At 36.1% G+C, this 19084-nt stretch overlaps 1 protein-coding gene across 2 annotated transcripts in view; it reads right to left on the reverse strand.

Annotated features, from left to right (window-relative positions):
* GABRB2 (gamma-aminobutyric acid type A receptor subunit beta2) overlaps nucleotides 1–19084 on the reverse strand; it is a gene marked incomplete at both ends in the record, with an annotated part of 143931 nt that overhangs the window by 54024 nt on the left and 70823 nt on the right. For both annotated transcript variants that reach the window (XM_082063821.1, XM_082063820.1), the window contains one exon: nucleotides 13455–13537. In XM_082063821.1, the coding sequence (XP_081919947.1) occupies nucleotides 13455–13537 (83 nt within the window). The remainder of the gene's footprint in view (nucleotides 1–13454; nucleotides 13538–19084) is intronic.

A 19084-nucleotide genomic window follows, 5' to 3' on the forward strand; every position in this document is an offset into this window, starting at 1 on the left:
AACCAGATACTAAAAGAGAGAAACTCTGAGCTATTTTTGCAACCAGATTTGAGAAAAGGGCAACGCTGGATTTACTTAAGGGAAATACAGCTATCTAACCCCGATGAGATCCTTGAATACTGCTGTAGCTACTGTGAGTAGCTATATTTTCCTAATCACATAAGCATACTCTCAAATCAACTGAGAATATTCAGATTAAATTGTTGTTTTTACCATGCTGGAGTCCATGAGAAAAAATATACCTACATCCTGTGCCCAGCTCTTCTCTGTTTTGTCTCAAGAGAGAATATCTCTGCAGATATTTAATACTGGGCTGACTTGGTTTTCATTAAGCATACTGACCAAGAGATATTGCAGCTGATTCCTTTGCTTCCAAGAAAAAATACTAAATGAGTTTTATGTTTCAAAGGCTGTGTCTGATATGTACCTGGTCTCAGTACTCCACCTGGGAAACCAGTAATTCTCATCACCACACATGCCCCCTGTCCCCCGCAACAGTATTGCACCCTCAGAATTAGTCTGTGAATCAAACTTGCTGAGTGTCAGCTGTGAAAAAAACAAAATTAATGCTATTGTTTCTATATGTGTTTCTCTAGGGAATGGTGCAAGACAAATAAGTATTCCTATTCTTCTGTGCTGACAAAACTAAAACACATTTCAGGACTCTACATAGTTAATTTTCCCTCTAAAGTATAGTGCTATGAGAATGATTCAAGAGATTAACCTAAAGAGCATCGACAGTATTTTGCCTACAATAGCAAAGGTATAGTCACTAATCTTTTTTATTAAGATGTTACAATATTATTCAGATGATGTTAAAAATGTTGATTTCATTCTTATTTGTAGACTTAATTTAACAAGATCTCTGTCTGCACCACAGAACAGAGTTTGAAACAGAACCAGTACTGGAGTATTAAAAAAAAAAAAAAAAAAGGCAGCAGGGAATATTTTTTCTGCATTGGTTGGACCTTGCAGAGAATTTGATTAACTCCCTAGTCTGGCTTTTCCTGAAATCAACTGGTGATGTATCATTATTTGTTTATTCATGTCAGGATATCCCAACGTGCTTTTGAACACTGTACCTGTAACAGTCTCCTCCTGTCCTTTTTTGTTGGATTTTTTTTTCTTTGCTTTACTGTTGAATTCCATTAGACATCAAGTTTTCCAAGTACTTATCTGATATCTCTTAAAAAGCTAGAATCCTAAATAAAACATTCCAGTTTTTTAAACTGAACTCATCCGTTAACATTATTTTTCTCCCCCTGCAAAATCTCAACCAACCTTGACCACATTCTTGGCCTATAAGCACATCATCCTGGAGTGAATGTGTTCTGAATAGTCTAAATGAAATTGGAAGTCCTAATACTTGTAAACATTGTCTATGTCTACAGAAGAATATTTTTCAAAGGCTGAGTTGGGGCTTTGTCTCAACAGGGGATCAAGTGTCATAAAATTTGTTTGTCTAATATGGTATATAGAAACAATTCAAACAATCCTCAAGTGTCAAGAGTCTAATTCTTTTGTTGCCTTCTATCTCCACAGTAAATTGCTGACAAGCATTACTAATGGTATTTTAAAAACAGAAAAGACCACATGGAAAATACTTTTAAAATAACAAGCCCTCAATGTGAGTTTGCAACACTACCATGAGAGATTGTTCTACAGGATCCCTGTGAAACTGCCATTTGCATTTGCAATATTCTACCTCAAGGTTATATTATACCAGAAGGAAATGGTGGACTAAAAATATGAAAGATTACTTACAGACACTTCAAAACTAGAAAAAGTGAAAAATTGAACAGTGCCAGAGAGGGACTGACTTTCACTGGTCATAAGACAGTCACAAGATACCGTTGTTCACAAATGGCTGCAATGAGGTGGAGATGAAGTACTCTGGCTTCAGTTTTGAATTCTGATTCAGTATTCCCAGGCCAAAACTTAATCAGACTAGAGAGCTCCCTGTAAAAGCAAGTCAGTTTAAGATATGCTTTAAACTATAAGAACATGTTAAGATGCCTATTCAGATAAGGTCATTAAAACTATGAAAACTATCCTTAAATGATAATTACATCCATGTGTTTATGATTTGATGTTACAAGCCATGCCATTTGTAACAGGCATAATGACTTAAACCATCAAATATCCTTTTTATTTTAACTCCGTAAAATCAAAAACAAGTTGGCATCGAGCCACAGAAGTGTCGCTATGTACAGTTGTAAGGTCAAATAAGAGCTAGTATATATGCAAACAGGAGCCTACTGTTTAGTTGCAAAAAGATGTATCTTCAAAAAAAAAGGTGACTAAAAGTCTATATATGCATCACTCAGTAGCAAAAACTGACAGGAATGTGCACAGTAAAAATGTTAATTATATTTTCTTCACTTCCAAAATCTCCTATCCAAAATAAAGATTTTATATATATATGTATATATATAAAATATTTTATGGATCTCATTTTTACATATTTTTTGTACGTAAAAATAGAAAAATAGCTGCCAGGGATTCCAATCTTGTAGTCATCTTCCCTCAGACTTTAAAAGTTCCTGACATTTCACTGTGTTCACAATTCCTTTATACTTACAATGAAACACACAGATACAACAGTTAAAAACACTGTTTTATTTCTTTAAGAAAGCCAATATATTTAGCAAAGACCTTGTAATTTTATAACAAAAGTAAGTTTTCCAAACCCATACATTCAATCCCACAGTCTTATCAGCAACACATGAAGAGACATTGCAAAAGAAAAAGAGAATGCTGTGCTGTACATAGTACATTATAGGTTATATGCACATTTTGGACACAGTGAAGTATAGGTTTTTCTGCCCTTAGAGTAAAATGTAAACCCCACTTCTTTAATCGCAGCTTCCCATAAATGAATTAAAACAGATATAAGCAAGAGCTAGTTCTTGTTGGTCAGCAAGAGAACAAACTTTGATAGGAACTTAAGCACTGCAGCAGAAAATATCACGCATTACCTAATAAGACTGTGGATCTTTCTGGAATTGCAGAAAATTGTTCTTGAAACCTGAAAAGGAAAATAACACTAGTTAGTACGTGTATATAGCACCACCAAAACCAAGTATGCTACAGCAACATCAGCAACTTACAGTATAAATGCTTCGCACTTGCAGCACTTTCATGCTATCTGCTCCCCTGCTCATTCATGGTCGCTCTACGTGGTGAATGAGAAGTTCCTTGACATGGATACCATCCCTAGAACAATAATTCTGATAAAACAGGAGTCACCAGTGTTACTGATTCTATTACTCATTTTGGCTCTGCAAAGAAAAGATGACAGAGAGGATTCATAGGTAAAAAGAAAAAGAAGAATCTACTCGTGTGTTCTCTGCCCCTTTCCAGAATTTCCCCAAAATATAGAATGTGTATCAGGTAACGGTTTATAAAGGCCTAAACACACACACACACACACACACACGCACACAAGCCAAAAATCCCCAAAGGAATAGAAGGAAAACTCACAAGCAAAAACTTAACTTACCAGCATTTCAGTATCACTCAGGTTGTCTGTGTAACAGTTTGGCACAGATCAGTCTTCCAGAAGTGAGCTGTTGAAGAGACTTGGCTGTTCCAGGCTGTGCTCAGAAAGAAATTCTTGTTTTCCTGAAGAGCTGCTGATGCACACAGATGAGCTCTCACACGGTTATGTGCAGGTGTCTGCTCTGCTTTTATGAAACTAGTTCTCATAGCAGCCCACAACAGGTCTTTGCCTTGAACAAAGCTCTGTCTGCTATTGGAACACATACTCACTTCTAATACACCTTGACTGTCAATCTAACTGTTTCAGAAAATAGGATAAAAGCAGTGATTTTTCCACAAAAATGTTGTATGAGGTTATGCAAAAACCAAATACTTGGATAATCATCTTTCACACATGAATAAGATACGTGGATTCAGCACAGTACTTGATTCCATTTGTGATATTTGTAGACTACTACTGCTGCAAGTTATTATTTCCAATATTGCACAGTCTTTTCTGGAGCACCGTACCTGCACACAGTGTCAATGTGGAAAGGTACGTTCTTAGACATACGGCTGAACACTGGCTTCCATCAGTTCCTTGTTTTTTTCTGTTATTCTACCCCATTGTTATGTAAGATCCTCGCCTAGGCTGAGAGAACATCTCAAATTCTGGCTACAGTAACACATTGTTCACAAGATGAGGCGAGCCTGTACGATAGCAAAGGTAAGTAGTGCATTGCTCTGAAGTTGAAGAGTGGAAATATGACATACCATAAGTTTCAAAGCTGTAACCTAAGTGAATTTCCAATGTATTCCTGCAAAGCTGGCTATTCATATCTGTGCTCCATACATTGTGCAGTTACAGAATACAAAGAATTGCCTTTATAGATATGTATGAGAAGAAACACGTTACTGAGCTAAACGTTATAACAAAAATGCTTAGATCATTATTCAATGGAAAAGAATCCTTATTTTGAGAGTTTTAAATTTTAACAAGAGATTGAGAATGACAAGGTATACAGACACGGGTCAGCCTGTACCGTGAGAATCCTATATATGTAACCGAATCAAGATACAGATCAGATTATACCGCACCAGAAGATCATATGTGGAAGAAAAACTGTATAGTTTAACTCATTAACTCAAAGATGCCTTTGTCAGATGCCTTGTGCAATATATTATTTTTTTCAGAGCATTTTCATGACATTGTCATTCACAGTTACATGACTTAAGACTTTTTTACAATACACGTTGCGCAGCACTTACATTCTGTTTCAGATCAGTAAATACTTAATTCTGATGCAGATGCAGCATGCTAGGAGAGGATAAACCAGATCCACAACGTGGCTCCTTTCCACAATTGCAATGAAATTTCTCCACTGGTAGGAGGGTCAGGCACTGGAACAAGTTGCCTAGAGAGGTTTTGCACTCTCCATCCTTGGAGATTTTCAAGACCAGGCTACACAAAGCCCTGAGCAACACGGTCTGATCCCAGAGCTGACTATGTTTTGAGCTGGTTAGACTACAGACCTCCTGAAGTCCCTTCCATCCTGAATTATTCTTGAAGTGTGCCTTGAAACATAAGCACCTATCAATAATCTATTTAGTAGTTTCTCTTTCCCCACATAAAAAGCAACATTGAAAAGCTTATATCTAAATTATTATATAACAGTAGAAAAAAAAGCCCCAATTCTTTTATAAATACAATATAAATGACTGAGACTATGATCTTTACGATTTTTTTCATCTTAGATATCCCTTCCTTTATAAATGTTTTTTTTTCATAAAACATATTTTTGAGGATAGAGTACTAACAGTTTTATTTCCATTTCATTTTGACTCAAAACAAATGCACATCGTGAGAAATTTTATGCAAGAGTTAGAAATTTTCATTTTTAAAAGACATAACTCTCTTGAATTTCCATCCAAATAATTTTGGACAGTGTGTCAAATATGTACTGAATACTATTAATAGCTTCTGTATGAGGAATATTTCTAAAACTAGAATAATTTCCTTGTGTCGTACTCCTTCCACAATTTGCACACCCATGCAATGCCTTTGCAAATTTGCAATCACATTTTCTCACACCAATTATAGTAGCATTAGACTGATAGAAATGACAACTAATTCCCTTAGAATTGCCTAAATATGGATAATACTATGACTGAATTATTTTTAAATGAACTACTACTATTGTAAGCAATATTACCTCTAAACTCAATATAGAGATATAATACATGGAAAATGGAACTGCATCCAGTAACAGAAAGTAGGTTCTATTTTGTAGACGCGGGTGAAATTTGAACAGTCTGAACTACCAGTACCAAGTAACATGAGCAACTGAACAAAATTAACTTTGTTTCACAAAGCTCTCATCATTAGAAAGGTGCAATATACTGATCAAAGGAATTAAAAGATTGTGATGTTTAACTTTACCAATCCTTCTGCTAATTCAATTTCTTCTCTGTTACTCCACCAAAGTAAAACAATGTTTCCCAGCCTTGTCTACTTGAAAGTCAAGCTTTCTTCCACCCAAATCCAGTGTCATAATCAAAACTAAAGATGTTCTTATTCACTCTGTCATCTATTTGCTGAAACAAAAACAATGAAATTGTTTTCCTGTTCGGTGATGAAAAATAAAATATTTTGCATTTGAGTATCAGTAAGAAAAGTAAAGGAAATTCAGAATTTAGGAAAAACAAAACAGAACCACTCAAACAAAAATCCCCAACCCTGCTGGAGAATACAGATATTTCTTCTTTTTAATAAGAGCCACTGAGGAGGATTAAACTCACATTTGAGAGATGAAGCTCCAGTTCCTTAGAAACTTAAGGGAAATGGCATAGTATCACTGGAAAGTGACCCAATATGGAGCAGGCTGCAAGTCTGGTCATTTGGCTTGTCCTTCCAGCAGCAAATTCAGCTCTCCTCAAACAGAGGAGGAACCTGAAGGAGCATTGCTACATCTCACCCAAGGCTCTGATTGCTGGCAGCAGGGAAAGAGGAGACACTGTTTCCCAGTGTAGGGAATGAGTTGATTCTGGTTTAACGTTTTAGTTTTGTAAACAGGTCAGAACTGCTTGTCAAGTTTCATCTGAATCCACAGTTTTATGATGACTAAAACTTGCATTTTCTAGTCCTTCTCCCACTGAAGTAATTCAGCATTAGCATAACTATTTGAATTGCTGTTATCAGTGGCAAATTGCACATACAGATCAGACTGATAACAGATTTGAAACAATTGCTGTCCTGTTCCTACATGTTTTGCACACTCATCTAAAAAACCCCATTCATTAAATGTACGTAATTGAATTTAATGAAATAAAGACAATTACAGTTACTTCTTATTCCTGAAACATCCTGATGAGTAAAAGAATATCTGAAGCCACATACAGTACTGCTTATTATTTAAATTCGAAGAGATAAGGTATCCAGACAGATGTTTGTCTTGTCCCTTAAAATTACCATAAACTACTATTTGAGATAAAATGATCAACATTTTAAAACTATTTCCTTGGGGAAGAAGTATCAAACAAAGCTGGTTTGGCCATTAGCTTCAGCTTCATGGGTTTCCCAACTGATTACTTTTTGCTTCTCTGTCTCCAAAAGACATCAGGAACTGAGTATAATTTGATCAAAGGGTGAAAGGTGAATCAATTAAGTATATTTTGATTTGTCATAATTAAAATGAATTGATACTTATTTCCTGTAAAACACAGAGAGACATTGGAGAAAAACAAAACAAAACAAAAAAAACCCCACCAACACCACCACAAAAACCACTTAGGAAAAAAAATGACTGTGGAAACATTTCAATTCTTTTCACAGGGATGCGATCACTGTGAGATAATCAGTCTCCTTTACCTTCTAAAGCATAAAACCTGAGGTCAAGCGATTCCAGCATCTGATAAATATTACTATTTCACAGAAGCTGTACCATGTTGAAGAAATTATTGACTATTTCAGTAAAAATGGTACTATGGAGGATAAGCCATTATTAACTTTCAGCACCACTGCCACCACCTAGAATGATGTAAAATGATTTTTTTTAAAAGAATCACCTAACCTTTGGAATTTTGTTTTAAATCCCTCCTCTCCTTTTAACTTCCTTTCAAAAGACAACTTGAGACCTAACATGTGGGCACAGTAACTTCATTCAGTCATTTTGTTTTCCTTGAAGAAGAAGAACTGATGATCTTCTCTCCTCAAAAGAAAAACAATTTCAATTTTTTCTCATCTGAAATCCACAGTGTATGGGAATTGTAAAGTGAAGAGATATTTCTCTAAATCTGTGAACGAAGTAAAATGACTGCTTACATGGGAATGGGGAAAGAAACCACCAAGGAATATTTATTTATTTATACAAAACTTTACACATTCAAAGTCTTCTGGTATGAACAAGAAGTCAGATAAATTGTAGTAACTCTGAACTTGCCACAAAGTGTTTTAGTTTTGTAACAAGACATGGATTTAGTTGAATAAAACTCCTGTCAAAAAATGTAGACGGTATTTTTCTTTTTTTAAAACATAGACTAAATTGTATTTGAAGTTGGCTTCTCACAGAAACCTTGACAGATATTCTCAGCTCATCATGAATTGGACACATCTAAAGGGAAAAAAGCTTGAAAACTGGAAGTGGACTTAGCACTACATATAAATCCTGAAACATTTCACTCTTCCACAACAAAAATATTACAGTAACCACTCATTGCCATTTCTATCTGCAAGTGAGAGACAACTGCCGCATGTAATTTTTTTGGCAGAGGATGGAGTAAGTGCATTATTTACAAATAGCAGTTTGTTATTTAGGTCATTTCACTAAGTCCTAAATAAACCTTCATTCAGCACTAAACTCTACAATCCAAGTAAGCCAGGCATTACGGCATAGCAAAACACTGTTTGTCAATAACAGTTTTGTTGGTTAAAAAAGAAAAAGGAGGAGGGAAAGGATTATTGTCACATCCCAGTGCAAAATCAGGTTTGTTAGCTGTTATGAACCCAATGCAAATAAACCTCGTAAAAGTCCATAAAAGCTGTAATGGCACCTACAGCTGTCACAAGGATAGCAAAAAGTATGATAAACTAATGTGTCATTAGGCCAAACTCCAGAAGTACTGTCACCTTAACCCAGTGATCACAAAATTGCTGGTGTTGCCAATGGCTACTTAAGAACATGAACAACAGGCTCTGGTGTAACTCGACCTCCGACTGGCAGGAGACAACACGTCCTGCACTGAGCAGAGCTTGGCTGCCCCTTTGGGAGATCTGTGTAGTTTCAGCTGTGACTCTACAAATAATAATGATCAGGTTTGACACTTAGAAGCACCAGGCAGCAAGTGAAAAATCACAGGTAAGCAAGGTACAGCTCAACTAGAAGCAATTGCTTTGAACCTAAACCAAAATAGGAGAACTTGGCAGAACAATGAATATTACTGATAGATTCTACATAGAGCAAAGATTCTACCTGAATTGCCTACTGACTGAATCAAGGCTATAAGCAATTTTAAGTACAGCAAACTTCTAATAAAAATATATGTACTCCAAGGAAAAAAATGAAAATAAACTATAATCTCAGATCACAGGTTATATAGACCTAAGATACGTCACAGTATCACAGATGGCCTTTCCAACAGCACTTATTAATATTTATTTTTCTTGAGAAATCACCAGTTACAAGGTGTTTGTAAAGGATACTAGACTTAAGAGAAAAACATTTGCCTAGAGTATGATAAGTTATTACAGAGATCCTGCTACTCAGTTTAGCTAAAGGAAAAAAAAATAAATAAAATAAAATAAAATAAAATAAAATAAAATAAAATAAAATAAAATAAAATAAAATAAAATAAAATAAAATAAAATAAAATAAAATAAAATAAAATAAAATAATAAAATAAAATATTTACCCCATAAAATTCATACCTTCTGGAAACAGAATTGTAAAGTGCCGATCCATTAGCTTTCGACACTTCCACATAATTTATTGCATATAAGATTATCACAGTAATTGTTAGAAATATATTCTTTAATACTGGAGGGCATCTTTCTACAGCATCAGAGATGCTTTCACCAACATTTAGTTCTTCCCCAAACCTTTAGCCAATGAATCTGGTGCTCTCTGAATATGGATTCTTTGAACTGGGCCCTTTTTGTTTCCAGTAATCCCTTAATAAAAGGCAGGGTTATGTGCAATAAGGATAAATGTAATCTAGCTCTGACTGGATATAAAAGTCAAAATGCTTCAGAAGTTTTAGAGCTGTTTGCATTTTGTCTTTGTATCTTTATGATTCTATATATTCTCCATATTCAACTGTAGAATGATTAAAAAGAAAAAAAAAAAAAGCTTTAAGCTATGAGTTTCTCCATGGAAATTTACATTGCCTATATTGTCCAGTGCTGATAAGCAGAGATTGGATATTAGCATCTTGGAGTCCCTTTTAAATTTAAGCCCAGGTTACTTCAAAGCTTTAAAAAGCTGTTGCAGAGCTTCTGTATAATTCTTTGCTCATTTGCTAACAGTACCACATTGTGATTGTGTTATGAGAGCTTCTAAGATGTAGACTGCTGCAAAGATGCACTGAGATATAAAGAAAATAAATACACTTCCTTCTTTCCTACCCATAGGGTAATATATCTTGGAACTATTTGAGTTCCATTCTGAACTCCTCACCCAAATTCCTAGTTGGGTGAGGAGTGGTGGCATTACCAAAACCTTACAAACACCGGTTCATTTGTACACAACCCACCCTGATCATTTGCACTGATGGTTAGTCTAAATATCCTTCCCCTCTCCAGACTAGCCAGAAGAATCATCTATTGTGGGGTTGGGGTTTTTTTAGCTTTTACAGAATCATCCTATCTACACACTCGAGAGGAGTCAAGGATTTCCTGTTCATTGTCAGTGTGCATTATGCCCCTGAAATTACACCTCTTATCAACATAATGGAGACAAAATTACGAAGGACAAAGAACGAAGCACCTGTCCTAAGGAAGCTACACTATAAGCTGATGTTGCTGAATTGGACTGTGTGGGTACAGAGGTGGAATTCATCACTGTTTGCTAAACAATCTATGTTTTCTTCCCCTCACAATGTGCTATACAGGCTAAATTGTCACAGAATCCAAATTAAGACATCGAAACCTATAGATGATGAACAAGTAGGAAAAAGGGACACTTTCATAAGGTCAGCTTCTACTGAGAGAGGTGCCACTATGCAAAACAAACTTCACTGAAGGGGCAAAGGGAACAGGATCCTATGCCAGCCTTGATAAATTGGAAGAAAATTAAAATATTTTTTAAAAAGAGCCACTATTAAGATTCTAAACTTCAGTGGCCCAAAAGCCATGTATTTAGCTTTCCAGTCACTGTATAATTGTTGGAAGTGACATGTCTCCACGGTATCCTCCTTTTCTGAACACCGCACTCCCTGGGGATCAGCAGAGTCTCTTGCCTGGTATCAAGCAGATTTGCCTTTAACCCAGAAAAGCCTTGACTCGTTGGCTCCTGGAATCCAACCGTTTAGTCCTGTATGACCTGATTATACCTTTGATCAATGGCCAGAACAGACATCTGCAAAGTACTCAAAGCTTCAGCAAAAGGCATCTTTGATTTCTTTTTCTCTTTCTTTCAGTGCCTTAAATGTATTTCTAAAGTCACCTTGAGCACACCTTGATGATTTCTGTTTCTCTTGCAGATGAGCTTTCAGATGATCTGATTAGAAAGTGTTTGATATTGGGCTGCACTGCCACTGGGAGGATTTATATTCTTTCCACTCTGTTCTTTCTGGCTTTTTCTAGATTCTATTAACAAATGGAAGTTTTGAACTTATCTTACTGTGCTTTCTGTGGCCTTTTTGTCATGAAACAGGAAAAAAAAATAATCTAATAATTTCTGATCCAAACACCTCAGGCTGTAATATAAATGAAGTACCCTGAAAACAATTATTTCTCATTCATCAGCAAAGCCTGTGCGTGCTGTTCGAACTCTGCCCTTTTTCCCTGGTCAGTACATCTGAGTGGCAAGCTCCCTGTTTGCAAAGGCTTCAGACAGCAGGGCTATAATTCACTTCTTAATGCCACATCCTTAATACACTATGGAAAATGTGAGAACATGCTTCAAAGGAGAAACTCGGTATGTTTTTCTTTGTTCCAGAGCAACAAAGAAATGGGAAAAACAAAAATTTTGAGAGCTCAATACCATGTTTTCCAGGATTGCTTCCTGAAAGATAACTGATCTAGCTTCAAGCTTCTAATCAGATGAAAGGGGAATTTCAGCATAGAGGTCCCACAATCTAGGTCTGAACACAAACACGTGCTCTCATTGAAAAGCAGGGATATAATTTAATTTTCAGTTTTGCATAACAACTGACCTGGTATTTTTGGGGAATATTTCCCAGAATAGATCCTGCAAGCATGACAGGCAGGGGATATCTAGTTTGTGAATCTAAAGAAGATTCAGGCATCTCAGCAATGCAAAGAGATGGCAAGCCTTTGTTGACTAGTTAAACAATGCTCTAAACAAAGAGAAAGGATGTTCCCTGACTCTCCAGCTTTACACCTTACACACACAATTGCAAAAAAGAAAAATTCCAGATCCTCACTACGACAACAATTAAAAGACACCAGCAGCACAGCAAGCCACATCCGCAGTAAAAATCTCTGTAAACCTGAATACAGTTACGCCAGTAGTTTTCTTGCACATTAAAATCAACCTACTATACTGGTAAAAGTCTGCAGGTAGGAAATTTTGATTCAAATACTGTCAACAGAAGTTCTATAATGATGGGGGAGAAAAAAAAAAGCCACCAAACACAACCATGATTTTATCCATTCTCAAAAGAGCAAAGTCCTTCATCACATTTGCTGTTGGAGTAATTCAGCATGCAGAAGAGGTGAACTTTAATGATAAATACTCATTTTGCTTATTTTATGCATGTAAATTATTTCACACAGCAGTGTCAGAAGTTCGATTTGGGAAAGAATTTTGGCATATCTTTGAATTACACTAAAATGAATGAAAGATGGACAAAAATTTAAAGAGTATTTTTAAATGCTTTCTAGAATAGCAGAAAGCAGCTCAGCTATACCAAGTTCTTTCCAGACTGTAACACAGTCATTTTGTTGTCATTGCACACAGAAATCCCACATAATATTTTATAAAACACAAGTTACTTTAAAAATACACACACTTTTGTGTAGTGTATCTTAAAACATGCTGTTAATTTCCATTTTGCTTGTGACATTCCATATAATACACCCAGTTGTATTACCTATGGTTCTCCTGAAAAAGGAATCGTATCTTGAAAGTACTGATACAATCTTATAGTGCCAAATAATGCATGTTTATAATAATGTCTTTATAAAAGGCATCATAAATGTTTTTTCCACTGATGTACTTAGAATTCCTAAAGATTTTTCAGTGAAAAGAGATTTAAAATTTTATTTCACAACACAAGTTTTATCTACACAGAAAGATTGATAGACACCAGCTACTAAATACGTATGTATAACAGACAGTATTGCATGTGTTGAAAGTTTAACTACAACACAGAAGTTAGGAAAAAAACCTACAAAACACATATTGCAAGGACAAATCTAACCTTTTGCTGTCATTTATAAATGGAAACAAGCTGCCACGCAGTTCAGCAGTAAAGGAGGATAAAGAACTGATAATAATCCTCGTGCTCTTCACATGAATTCCAACAAGGCATTTGAATGAGACTTTTAAAGCTGCAAATTGTCCATCAAAACACAGAGTAACTTTTGCTAATCCTTGTGCCACAGATTACTAATCCATCTGGAGAGCTATTTTTTTTTGCATGTGCTTACAAGGATCTAAATGTCATCAGACAGAAAGACAACTAGGTTAGTAGCATGTTAAAAAAGAAAACAAACAAACAAACAAAAAACAACAGGCAGAAATAACTCTGAAGCAGTTGACCACAGAGTAAGTAGGATTTGCAGAAGTACTTACAGCTCTCAATCTCCAGCGTGCAGTTCTGCTCATCCAGCGGATATCTCCGTAGGTCCATCATACAAGCAGCTGTTGTTGTAATTCTAAGGAGGAACCAGAAAAGCTTGTTAATGTGTCTTATCCCAATCTCTCCTTGATCTCAGAGAGCTGAAAGAAGAAAAGATATTTCTACATAACCGACTCTTTTGGTTATTTTTACTGAAATACTGTGTCTGATGCTTACTTGTAATTAATGCTGTTCTAAGAAGGTTATGCCAGTCTGGTGGGCAACCAGAGAGCTCCCCCTTTATGCATCATTATCACAGTACCGTAAGCTTTAATAATCATCAACCAATTTATCCTGACAAAATGAAGTATGAATTAGGATAGCAGTATTTCTTTCATTTTCTAGTGAAGGACTTCAAGGCAAAAAAGGAGAGGCTCAAAGAAAGGTGGCAGAGGAAATCTAAAGAGGAACAAAGACACATACTTCATATGATCTCTTAATACCCTAATCCTTTCATGAAACTCAGTTCTTCTTTCTTCTGTTCAATAGTGCTTTCTAAATGAAGTATTATTTTATCTTCACATTAGAAAGCAAACATTTTCAGGACAGTTTTCCCCAAAAATCTAGACCATATTTGTGCCTCCAGATTACACCAAACCCACAAGCGTTAACACGTGTCAAGCGTGCCTTTTAAAGTTTGAGAGAAACATCCGTACCATCAATAAATCTTTTGCTGATAAACCTCACAGAGGAATATTGCTCTGAGCTGAGTATGAAACAAGGCACAATTCTCAGTAGCATTTTATTAACTATGTTCGCATCAAGTCTTCTTAGTGTGTAGACAAAAATCAATTTGTAATCTTCTTTTTTTACCCCTGCAAGCATGCTATATAATTCTGTAACAATTAAAAAAAAAAACATTACAATATGGAATCTGCCAACAGTCAAAATAGTATGCCCTGCACATCCTCTGCATGGGGCCAGGCGTGGATATAATGCCTAAGCTGAGAGGTTCTGCCCTTTCTTCTCTGCCCCTCTACCTGACCAAAGCCCTTCTCCTACAGCTGTTTGAGCCTGGTGATTTATACAGACTCCTCAGAAAAACAAGGATTTTCTCCTGTGCGTTACGCACAGCTGACTAGCCAACTGCATCCGAGGAATCTGCTTCCACACCAGAAGAAAACTGTCAAATAACAGTTTAAAAACCTTATTTTACATTCTCCAGTCTGATAAAACAGAGAACTCTTTGATTTCATGGAATTCATTCTCTCTCTTCGTATACCTAGTAAGAGTTGGTTAGAAGCAGAAAACTACAATTACCTGAGAGGCTCAAAATTCACTCAAAACTGACTCCAGTAATCCTTTCCAAAACGTACCTAAGAAACACTAAAGCTATACAATCTTTTCAGTTTCTAACTGTCCTATCTTAAAATGCTTTACTGTCTTTTCTGGGGAAAAAAAAAAAAAAAAAATCCCTGTAATTTTCTTTAAAGAAAAGAGTAAAAACACCTTTTGGCATTAACTTCTTTCTTCAGTCACTACATGGGCACTCACAGAATTGCTTGTGAAAACATATTGTTTTCAATCAGTGTGAGTCACCACAGACGCTTCAAAAGAAAGCTTCCTGGAATGGACAAAGGCAAGGAAGAAGCAGCCTTTGGCTCCCTGCAGTGGAACTCTTCCAGCTTTTAAGAAAACCAGACTCCTGAGGAATATATTTGTTGATAGCGGATGCAAACGGAGCAAGCAGCAGCATATATTGTTAAAAACAAAACAAAGCAAACAAAAAAAACAACAAACAAACAAAAAAAACCCACACACAACTCCTGGCAGTTCATCCTTGGTTCCTTATTTTAAAATTTGGAGAAAAAGCATCAAGGAGATTGCTTTGTTCCAGTATCTATGAAAGACTGATTATTTTGGGAAAAGCTTCAGCAAGGGTGGAATGAGACCAGAAAAATATTACAGCTCATGTTTTTTGTTTGTTTTGGTGAAGAGGTTTGTTGTCTTGTTTTGTGTAATACCCTCAGTATTTCCATATCTAAGTATATTATAGTTATGAGTTTTTGAAGAATTTCAGTAGTTCGCAGAGGAAAAGGCAGGAGCATACATTTACAGCCAAGGTTTAAGTGCACAAAACAATCATAGTAAATATTAACCTGGTTGACTAAATTGCTTAATATCTTTCTCTTTACTACACAAATTCTTCTTACCAGTCTCTATCAGACCAGGGGCTCCAACACAGAGAGTTAACCACACCTGTGCTCTCCTCAGCAAAGTGTCCGTTCATACTGATGGTGAAGCTGAGCACTCACAATTCTGACATATCTGCAGTAGAATTTCGGGGTGCAACAAGTACACCAAAAGAAGCCAAAGACTGCTGCCAGCTAGCATAAAAACTCTGTAGGGCACATTACAAAAGCATTAAGAGACACAGTGTCTTACTTCATCAGAAAGTAAAGAAAAAAGCTGCACAGTAATGAAAATGATTGGTAGAGTTTTTATCAAGCTAAAACAGCAGTTTTGAATAATGTATTTAATTGAACTTGCTTGTTCATTCTTATCCATAATGCAATTCATTTAAATAGAACAAGAAGTCTGTCCTTTCCTCTCTTAATATGTCCCTCATATTTTCACCTCGACTTTTCACACAGTTATGGTGAAGTAGAAGTAGTTCTCTTTCACCTTCAAAATGATTTAAACAGCAAAATTACCTTTTGTAAATTCTTAGTGGTTTGAAATTTGTGGTCAATAGCTAAACCATATTACCAATGCAAGAGCATGCAAGAATTACCCTAGAATAATTCTGAAGTCAAGACACACAACCTATACCTTTTCAGACAGAGGAAGAAACAGCAGCTCATTATAGCAGTTTGCAATACTTGAAACAGGCATAAAGCCTCTTCCCCAGACCAGAGCTACTTCAGTTTTCATAAAAGGATCAAAAATATTTTTATAGTGCACAAAATATAACATTGTATTTTGCATAATGTAACCTTGAGAACAACAAAAAAGTGAAAGCTTTTAAAAAACAGTACTGTGACTCAACACATTACAGTCATTAGGGATGATAACGGAATAACAGAGCTCTCAGAGAAACACCATATGAAATGAAACACATTACAGAACTGTCTTTTACACTAATCTTTTCATTTGCTCTTAAAGACAGAGAAACCTTGAGATAATTTATTTTATGATTCCTAGCAACGCAAACCAGTTTTCAGCTTCCTCTTTTATGATCTATGGTTTCAATGTAGACTGACTACAGAGCAGCAGGGGAAAAACAAACAAACAAACCAAACCAAACAAAGCCAACAACAACAAAACCTCACACACACACCAAAACCAATCAACCAACCAACACACACCACCCAGGCAAAAACCTGAAGCACTAAATTGACCAAATAAACTAGACCTATGGAAAACTTTGTTTCACAGCAAGCATAGTTCCAGCGCAAATAAACTAGCAGGGAAATTAAACTTTGCTGTCGATAATTTAAAATAATTTAGATAAACTTATTTCTAAGAAAGCCAAAAAATCTGTCTTTGTCTCCAAACCTTTGTGGAGGTTCTCCAATTCAAATAAGAGCTGGAAATTGTCACTATTCTTTCATGGGCCAAGCTTAAAGTAATGCAGAAAATAGTACCTGTAATAAATATTACGCAGCACTGCTAATAGTTCTGATATCACCAGTGAAGAAAAAGCAGCACTGAAAGACAGCAGAGCAACGCTAATGATACGTGGAGATGGACAGAACCCAATTCCCTCTCAGAGCTGCAGTGGCTCTGCAAAGCTATGGGGAATAAGCAGCAAGAGAAACTTATCTCTGCCCTGGAAGGAAGCAGCCCTGACCTGCAATCACAGGATTACAGACACACCAGAATGATGAGCAAGAAGGTGAGAATTTCAGATAATTCCTCTCAGTGGTACTATGAGAACTACGTAACATTCTCTTTACTCTGGCACTGATACATTGTGATCCTATTGAGTCAAAGACAGAGCTGAAGCTGAGGAAAATACAAAGACTAATTTTTTCTTTCAATCCTGTCAAAAGCAGTGAGAGACTGCTTTAGATTTGCATATCTGAAGGAAGACTATGAGCTCCCAATTAACAACATCAGGAGCAATGCAAAGCGCTTGCGACGATACCGCACTCTGTAACAGACTGCATCTCTTTATCACGGACTTCATAAGAATCCTCTGCACACAATGACTGAAAGTCTCAAATTCTCTAGATTAGCTACTAAAACTGTGTACCACAGCAAAAACCACTGTTCACGTTTGCTTCTTGGAAACAGTACTGCTGCACAACAGGTGGAAACACTGGTGGCAGCAGCAGCCAGTGGAAACAATTTCAAATACGGAGAAATCTAGGAACAAAACAATAATGTGATCTCTCTCCTGAACAATAATATTGGATATAGACATGCGTCAAGGTTGTTAGACATACTAACATATCTACTTCTAAACTCAAATAGATTTATTACTAATTATAGAGTCCACAGAATTCTTCCTCCTACTTATTCATATAAAGGATAAGCTTCTCATTTATGATCATAGGTTAAGAGTTGGCTTTAGCAAAGGATAAACAACAGTGACATTTCTACAAGTCCATCATTAAATGTGAACATTCAGCTACTGACTGCTATTATCTTTCAACTGTAAACTGCATATAGAGTTTCTCAGTGTAGTTTTATAGGAAAACCATAGAAATTTTTATGTTGATGTCTCAGGCTACCCAGAATCTGTAACATGTTCTCTTCTAATACCACTTCTCCACGTTTCATGAGTATTCCAACCTAAGTTCTAACTTAGCTCATTTTTCTTACTCCATTTGGGACTCAGTATCTAACGACATAGATACTTTCCTTTTGTTCCTGTTGTATGCAATCCTTGAATAGTTATGCACCCCCTGAAAGAACAAATTGTATTTGTTAAAGCTAGAAGGCACAACCATAAGTTAAGGATAAGAAGGATACGATACTATTACATTTTCTAAATGTGATACAAGATAGGAAAAAACTTTTGCAGATGATAAAACACAGGGAGTCAAACAACATACAAAAACTTCAATCTCAGTAAGATCTCTTGGTGTTTATGTTGCTAGGAAAAGAAGCATAAAAGATTTTAAAGAGGAAACTAAAATATCCATGCCTCTGATCTTTCCTGGGAAGAAGCTGTGCATTTCTCTGCTGAAGGACAACCTCTTGTGCTATCTGCATGCCAGCTGGAAAGAGCCATGGAAAAGTGGAGAATTTGGCTGGTTTTCCGTGGTAAAGAAATTCTGAACTATGAGAAAGTTGCATCAGATTTTCATGCGATGCCCAATGTTCTGTTATATCTTTCCACATGTAGCTCTCTAAATTGTTCTTTAATTTAGATAGCTTTGCTACAATCCTGTCACTGAGTCCAGAACCCAGCCACAACATCATGTTCATCATTTAAATCCCTGCAAATGCACATATCACTCTGCAGTACAATCTTCAGGTACAATAACCTCAGCTTTAAACCGAAATTATTCAGGTCTTTCTCTGAAGTAATATGTGCTCCTCTAAAAGATAACACCCATATAGCATAATATAGCAGCTATGGCAGAAGAACTCAGAGGACCACTTCATAATTTTAATATTTTATCACTGGCAA

Source organism: Streptopelia decaocto (assembly GCF_964273445.1).
Source record: "Streptopelia decaocto genome assembly, chromosome: 12".
Classification (NCBI taxonomy): domain Eukaryota; kingdom Metazoa; phylum Chordata; class Aves; order Columbiformes; family Columbidae; genus Streptopelia; species Streptopelia decaocto.